Source organism: Rhinopithecus bieti, unplaced genomic scaffold (genome assembly GCF_001698545.2).
Source record: "Rhinopithecus bieti isolate Rb0 unplaced genomic scaffold, ASM169854v2 scaffold_7828, whole genome shotgun sequence".
Lineage (NCBI taxonomy): Eukaryota > Metazoa > Chordata > Mammalia > Primates > Cercopithecidae > Rhinopithecus > Rhinopithecus bieti.
Window position 1 is genome coordinate 125,378 of NW_016805498.1, and position 8,480 is coordinate 133,857.

The window sequence follows — 8,480 nt, forward strand, 5'->3', positions numbered from 1 at the left end:
GTGCATTGTCATATGGACAGAATGGAGGTGATGAGAATGAGGCCAATCATATACTTCTCCCTCTCTAACGGTGCATTTCAGTGGCTCATGTCTACTGTCATGTGTTAAGTTTCCTCCATGACAGATCATTCTGACAGGTAGACTGAAATCTGAAATATTGTAAAAGGCAATTGCTTATGGCAGGTACCATGCTTCTGGATGTAAGTGAAGGTAAATGCAGAAAGTGAAAACTGTAGGCATTTAGAAATTTTATTACAGCTGTAGACAAATGAGGGAGATAAGGGAAGCTGGCTGACTGTTGAGGAAAAGTTCGCAGGGAGGCCAATGTTCAGTGGACTCACTATGATTCACAGTATGGTGCTGACTTTGCAGAGTGAGAATCTTATTTTCTTCAGTGTACTCAGAGGATATTAGAATCAGGAGGATTGGTACTATTTAAACCCACAAAAACTGATGTACAAGCCAAACACCAATTTATTCAATTACAATGAGAATTAACTCAGAAATAGGTTAGAACACTCATGTCAGCTGGTTAGCAAATTTTCTCTCCCTAACAAAGTTTATAAGGGAAACTAATTACAGTCAAATTACTTTGAGAGCATGGGATCAGAGCAATGGAGTTAGGTGACCATCTTAATGGCTGACACAAATTGGAATGGCCATTGCAGGGGTGGACATGCCAAACAGTCTGCTGGTCAACAACTCATCTCTGAATCTAGGGGGATTACCAACGTTCTGTTTAACTTCTTGCTTTTTTGTGCTCCATGAATACTATTCTCTTGTTAACAAATTCTTCTTCAGACTTACCATTAAATGATTAAATTATATCCTCCTGGGTGGCATCAATATGTAGCAGACGTGCTTCCTTAAAAAACAACCTTGTTTGGATCTGGTGGTTCCCCAAGCCTTTGCAGTTGCTGACTCCATCTTTGAGTAGGTTATATCTCATCTGTTCTCTGTAGATTCTAAGTAGTTTCACTCTCAGAGGAATTCACATAGCTATTATTTCTTAGGACACACCCTTGTAACTCTCTTTATGCTAAATCATAAGTTATTCTAGTTGAAGTGGATGGCATATAATGGATGGTGTCACTATAACAAAAATTTTGAATTGGTAAAATAGTTGCTAGCTAGTAGGCAGTAAAGCATTATTCCAGCATCCCATTCATATGCTCAGTCTGGCTGTTGGATTGTATTTCATAGTGTACAAAAGGTCTTTGATTTGGAGCACCTCAACAAGGGACACCCAGAAGTAGAGGGCGAACTGAAGTTCATAGCCCTGGATTGGTTATATTTTCTGAGAGCCTATGAAGTCTGAAGATTTCTAAGGAAAGAAGGTAATGTTGCTGCTAAGAGAAAATCCAAATAGGAAATAAAATGATGTATCTTTGGGAAAGAACCCAAAATGATGAATTCTGGCCCTAAAATAAGGAAAGGTTGTTGATTAAGCCAACTGAATGCCCCTATCAGCATTCCAAGACCATACTGAGTTTGGTAAGGAAAGTGACTAGAGGCCATGAGGTTGGTCCTTTATTATAGAATTGATGGAGGTAGAACAAGATACTTCCAGGTAATTTCAGAGTCACTTTAAGTTCAATAGCTCTACTTGTTAGAGGATCTCATACAATCCCAATACTATAGTCAGAATTTCTTAGCATAACTGGAATATGTTCACTCAGGTCTCTGTTGTGGGAGTGTATAATGTGGTTGTACAGCGAACCATTGTTAAAGGAAACCCTTCGTGAATGCAAATAAGAATTGGCATAGTGGCTAGCAAGGCACAAGGTGAAAATATCTGTTTGTTGGTACTATGGAATCAGAGTAGTAAGGTCCTAGCTAGGTTTAAGTATTGTCAAAGTCAGCATAATTCTCCAGAAACAAAGCCAAAGTATAATGGCATTTCATGTTCTGAGAGGCCTTGATGGTTGCTAGGGAATATGTGATTACTGATATTTCTCCAGGATATACATTTTGGGGACATACATCAGCAACAAGAAGCAGGGAACAGAGGGCTGGTAATTACCAGCAAACAGTGATCATCACTGAATAGTTTTAACATTTTAGGGAGTTGTGCCTTTCTAGCATAATACTACTTTTGTTCAGAAGCATCAAGAAGCTATACACAAAGCTGGTGTGTACCAAGAATGAAACATAAGCAATAAAGCCCTGATTTCCTGAGTTTCATGCACAGATGGTTTTAATGTATGTGCCCCAGGATTTTTCAGATGAGATAGTGCAGGAAGTTGTTTGCCATTCATTGTTTTTTAAGATCCTCAATTAGATGAAGGACCTCAGAGGTGGTCCATAAAGGTAGAGCTCAATAGCAACGAGTAGTAACCCTAGATGGTGACTATATTGAGGCTTCTAGAGTCAGAAACTACTGCAAGGTCTGGTTGTCAGTCTTCAGTGGAGATTTATTTGGCCAGGTCCCTTGTCCAAGGCAGCAAGGGCATGCTACAGACACAGTAATTATGAGACATCATTCCCAACTCTCACTAAATACCTTTCAGAAATCTTATCCTAGAGCATATTGACTTGGCTATAAGACATGCTGGAACCTCAAGTTATTGGAGAAGAGAAGAGTAAGCTGGAATTGGTGGGCTTGGCTAAAAGAGTATACCTGCCTGATGGGCTAGCTTGCAAAGAAAGGGACCAACAATTCCAAGCAGTGTTGAAATGCCCATTCAATCTGGTTTGTAAATAGCCAGGAGATTCTGTTTGTTGGGAAAGCATGAGTCTTTAGATGGAAACAAAATGCATAGCTTTATGGAAGGGTGGCAAAGCTGTGGTTCCAGGAAGGTTGATTTATGCTGAAGGTAGATTCTAGTCCATAGGTGAAACATGGTCCAAGCTCTAGGAAGAGAATATTAGCAGAATAATGGAATGTCATTTGGACTTCAGTCAAAGGTCCTAAGCCAATAGGAAACTAAGATACAGACCAATAAAGGTGAAGTTAAAGGTAAAAGTCTTGGGCTCATTTCTAGGCACACGAGATTCAGGATTTTGGCCACAAACTCAACCCAGATGTCAATATTGGTCAGGATAAGGTTCCCAATGTGCTTCCAGAGTTATTTTCATTGGCTTAGACTGGGCAAAGTTTTGCCTGCAGGTTTTTGGTACTCTTGGAGAATTAATCCCAACTGCAGAAAGTACCTGTGAATTGTTTTCATTGTTCTTGGGTTAGGTTTGGTGAGGGGTAATTTGCCAATGAACAAGATCTGATTGTTTAAATTCCCCAAAGCGTGTCAGTTCATAACTGCCTATAAAGTGGTGTCACAGTTTCCCATCCATATTTTAAAAGTTAATGAAGGATATAAATCGGTAAGGCTGGGAGTGAGAGGGATATAAGTTTAAAAAGTGACTTTCCTGGTCTCCTCTTACTGGTGAGCTGTGTTATTTGTCATTGCTGGAGCTCGAGAACGTTTGGCAAGGCAATCTCTTGTGAAGTGACCAGATTGGCTGCAGTAGAGGCACAACTGAGTTTCTTGCTGGCGGGCTCGTTTGGCTGGGGTGAGAGGCAGCTGGCCTTCTCGCAGTTGTATAGGCCCTTTCTTGGGTGGTGGATCTGTGGGGCTAAAGAGGGCTTGGTGCTGGATCAAGGAAGCCAACAATGGGAGCTGGGTCTCTGACTGTAGGAGCTCTGGCCTGTCACTGTGTTTCTTGTCCAGCTGAATGCACTGAGTGATCAGGTCTGGTAGATTGTCCATCATATCAGTGACACTCTCTTCATCCTGGTTGAGATCATCTACTGCCTTTTCGAACTGACCATTCTGATTGGTTGCATTACAGATCAGATTTTGAGCAAGGAGCTGGAAAGTAGTAGGGTCCTGTTGAGAGGAGTTGTCCCCTTTGTCAAACTTCGCATTCATCAGAAGGTTCATTTCCTGTTTTGTGGGTTTACCAAATGATTGCTGGAACTCAAGAATACAATTCTCATATTGCTTCAGTAAGGTACTCTTGTCAGGCCCAGATATGATTCCACAACTTTCTAACTGCTGAGATAGGTAATCAAAAAAGAGTTTGATCTGGGCATCATTTGCAGGATTAGAGATCTGGAGAGCTGTCAAGTAGGTAGTCACCTGAGTGAGGAACTCTGAGCGATTGGCAGGGTCACCATGAAACTGGGTGAGATGCTCGAGTGAGTTCAGTACAGGCATCACTGTGGTGGCCAGGGCAGGCATGACTTGGGCCCTTTTAGCAGTGTTCTCCGTGGTTGGATGCTGCATTTGAGGCTGCAGAATCAGATTCTCTGCCTGAAGAAAGGAAGGCTCTACCTGCAAGGTAGGTGGTGATTTTGTGCACTTCTCCATTATATCTCTTGGAATCAGGTGGGGTTGAGTAGAACTGAGTACTAGTGCTGGAAACCAGTGGAGACAGTGGATTTGCTCTGTGATCAGAGAGGGAGCGTTATGAGCAGGTAGCCAAAGTTGTTAGCTGTGAAGAAGACACTAGGAGATACTAACAGCTGAACTGGAGAGACGCCAAAGAGTGTTGTCTGCCACTCAGTGTTGCCACTTCTTCAAGGAAAAGGCCAATGTTCTGCACATTTGGAAGAAATAAATTACCTTAGAACACATAAAGGACTTGGGATTAAGAAGATATGTACAACCATCACAGTACCTTTCTCTCCTCCCTCGTTTTCCTTGTAATATAAGGGCAATTTGCCCTCTGACTAAACCTTTTCTCTAAAGGAAGCTTGGTCAACCTGTGGCTGGTGGGCCACATGCAGCCCAGGATGGCTTTGAATGCAGCCCAACACAAATTTGTAAACTTTCTTAAAACATTATGAGATTTTTTGTGATTTTTTTTTAAAGCTCATCAGCTATCATTAGTGTTAGTGTATTTTATGTGTGGCCCAAGATAATTCTTCTTCTTCCAATGTGGCCCACAGAAGCCAAAAGATTGGACACCCCTGCTCTAAAGTATCTTTTTTCCATCAGAGAGTTAAAGAATTTGACAACCCAAAGTGATCTCAGGAGATTATACAGGCCAAATTCATAATTTTTCAAATAAGAGAACAGAGACCCAGAGAGGTAAAGATGTTTTCCCAAGGTCACACAGCTAGTTAATATCACAGCTGGCATGCTCATCAGGGCTACTGTCCAAATGGCACTTCCCCCAAGACCATAAATGTGCTCATCTGCATATACTGCTTGGACATGATGGTTCATGCACCTGGCTCCTCAAAATGTGATCTGGGAACAAGTGGCATTGGCACTACCAGAAAGGTTGTTAGAAATGCAGAATCTTGGGTCTCACCCCAGAACTACTAAATCATTTTTTCACACTTTAATAAGATTCCCAAGGTGACTAGAATGTGTGTTAAAGTTTGAGAAATGCTGCTGCAAAGAGCACTTAGTTTGAATTGGAATAATCACTGGTTAGACTTGACCGTTAGTGCCCCAAGCCTAGCCTGCATTGCTGTGGGGGATATGATTGCTGTGATGGCAGTTAATCTATGTTTTCTATCTTTCTAGTCCCTGTCTGAGGTCACAATTTCTTGCCATGGAAATGATTAAGATAGCACAGGCAAGACTAAGAGGTAAGGTTAAGAACCTAGCAAACAAGAACTGAATATTCTTAAAAGTAAAAGATCAAAATGTTCAGCAGTCTTTCCAGCATTGATAATAAAATAAAGCAACCAGTAAAAGTTAAAACAACCCCAAACATATGGCATAGCGGTTGAACTATTCTAAACTTCAATTCCTCTCATTGCCCTTTCCTTGTGTAGCATACTATTTAAATATATTTAAATTGTCCACGGGTGGGAAAAAATGATGTATCATTGAATCTTTTTTAAATGTAAGACTTGATTTCCCTAGGTTTTATTTGATGGTTTATTTTCTCTAGACCTATGAAAAAATTACTGGAAGACAAATAGTATAAGATTGGAGGTCACAAACATGAATCCAACCACTAGCATTAAACAGTTGGATGACCTTGAAGAACTCATTTAGGTCTCAGTTTCCTTTTTTACCTAATGAGGATTTGTTTGTTTGTTTGTTTGTTTTTTTGAGACGGAGTCTCGCTCTTGTTCCTCAGGCTGGAGTGCAGTGGTGCCATCTCGGCTCACTGCAACCTCCGCCTCCTGGGTTCAAGCAATTCTCCTGCCTCAGCCTCCCGAGTAGCTGGGATTATAGGCACCTGCCACCACACCCGGCTCATTTTCGTATTTTTAGTAGAGAAAGGGTTTCATCATGTTGGCCAGGCTGGTCTCGAACTCCTGCCCTCAGGTGATCCCCCTGCCTCAGCCTCACAAAGTGCTGGGATTACAGGCGTGAGCCACTGTGACCGGCCAGGATTATTATTTTGCTTACCTCAGAAGGTGGTTATATCAATGAGATAACAGATTGGTGCTCTGAGAGGCAAAAAATGAAAGATTTACCTCCAAAATTTTTCCAATGTAGATGAAAAATGCCTGGTGGAGAGGCTCTGCCTTTATCACATATTGCCAAAGTAGGGAGATGCTATCATACCCTCCTTTTTTTCTTCCTTTCTATATCTCACCCTTCTAATTTCCTGATCTGTCTTCCAGACATCTTCCACTTCCCAGATGTCCATCAATGAGTTCATTACTGCCATTCCAGCTAGGTGTCAACTGATAGCTAAGCTGTTGTTAAATAAGGCTTAATGATTGGCCTTTCCAGGCCACACACGGACGGTGGCTCATGCTTGTAATCCCAGAACTTTAAGAGGCCGAGGTGGGTGGATCACGAAGTCAGGAGATCGAGACCATCCTGGCCAACATGGTGAAACCCCATCTCCACCCCCCCCAAAAAAAAAAAAAAAAATTAGCTGTGCGTGGTGGCATGTGCCTGTAGTCCCAGCTACTTGGGAGTCTGGGGCAGGAGAATCACTTGAATCCGGCAGGCAGAGGTTGCAGTGAGCCAAGATAATACTACTGCATTCCAGCCTGGGTGACAGAGCGAGACTCTGTCTCAAAAAACAAACAAACAAACAAAACAAAAAAGATCTTTCCCAGAGCATTTATAATTCACTCAAACTTTAATGTCATAAGAATCAACTCAGACCCAGTCCCTAGCAATTCTGATTCAATAAGTCTGGGATGGATCCCAGCAAACTGTATTTTAACAAGCTGGCCAGTTGATTTCTGATGTAGGTGGCTCTTGTGCAAAGCACTGTCCAGATAAATCTCAAAGAATAAAGCATTATTAGCAGTATCACAGAGCAGTAGGTATGGGGAGGGGACATATTTGGAGGTAGAAGATTGACTTTCAAATAACATAGAATGGGTGGTACACTATTCTACCTCCACATCAAGCACACAAAGAGCCCACACTGTCCTTCACTACTGCTCATCTCTCCCACGTGGTAGAGTTCAACAGTTAAGGATGTCACTTCTAAACTCAAAGTGACTTGGTTTGATCTATGAGCTGTGTGATTCTGAGCAAGTTATTTAGCTTCTTTGAGAATCAGTTTCCAAATTTTAAAATAGACACGATTATAATACCTGCCTCATAATGTTATGAAAATTAAATGAGATGAAGAGAGATTAGCATGGCTTCATGCATATAGCAAGTTCTCCACACATTTTTTTTTTTGAGACAGTCTCACTTTATTGCCTGGGCTAAAGTGCAGTGGCATGTTCACAGCTCATTGCAGTCTCGAACTCCCAGGCTTAGGTAATCTTCCCACCTCAGCCTCCCTGGTAGCTAGGACTACAGGCACATACCACCTTGCCTGGCTAATTTTTTTTTTTTTAAAGATGAGTTTTCAACACTTTGCCCAATCTGGTCTTGAACTCGTGGGCTCAAACAATCCACCTTCCAAAATCCAACCATTTCGGCCACCTAAAACGCTGGGATTATAGGCATGAGTCACTGCACTCAGCATCCATAAATGTTAGCTATTATTATCATAGGTCCACAAGCTGTTATCTGACTGTGTTTTGGAATTTAAATTTTTTCAGATTTTAGAAAAGTAACATGGAGTATGCACTGCTTATTATATAATACCTTCAGCAATGTCTGGGAAACATCCCATCCCATAATGAAGCCATTAACATTCCTGTAGGAAAAAAAAAATGTCTGAATAGTCATACTAAAAAGGATAAAGACTAAGTGCATGACAATTCAGGTCAAGTTTTGCTGTCAAATGAGTTTTGGCACCAAATTAATGAAAAAAAAATTGCTTCCATTTTACAGAGCTTTATGATCTCACAATTGAGATAAGAGATTACACGGACCTTTACGTTATTATAACAATGTCCTTTGATTGGAAATGTGAGATTTTCAATTTTCCTTTCTTTCCTTGCCTTCTCTTTCCTCCACTCTCAGAAGTTCCAGAATCTCTGTTGAGTTCTGTTGCTTTACAGAATTATGTATTAAAGGTGGCACAGCATTCAATTTTCTTAATTATGTAGCACTGTTGAAACACTTGCTAAGATTATGAGCATTAGCCCAAATGTAAATCATACAATGGCACTGTTGTCAGTGGCAATTGCTTAATCCCCCCCCCCC

At 41.2% G+C, this 8,480-nt stretch overlaps 1 protein-coding gene across 1 annotated transcript; it reads right to left on the reverse strand.

The window, feature by feature from the left end:
- Positions 1-1,920: 1,920 nt before the first annotated feature.
- RTL4 (retrotransposon Gag like 4) lies at positions 1,921-4,539 on the reverse strand. Its single transcript, XM_017872708.1, has one exon. It carries the CDS (start codon positions 4,308-4,310, stop codon positions 3,378-3,380), a length of 933 nt encoding a protein of 310 aa, XP_017728197.1. The 5' UTR covers positions 4,311-4,539; the 3' UTR covers positions 1,921-3,377.
- Positions 4,540-8,480: the final 3,941 nt, after the last annotated feature.

Coding starts and splice junctions, on each gene's coding strand:
- RTL4 (XM_017872708.1), bottom strand. CDS start 4,310: ATGGAGAAGTGCACAAAATCACCACCTACCTTGCAGGTAGAGCCTTCC.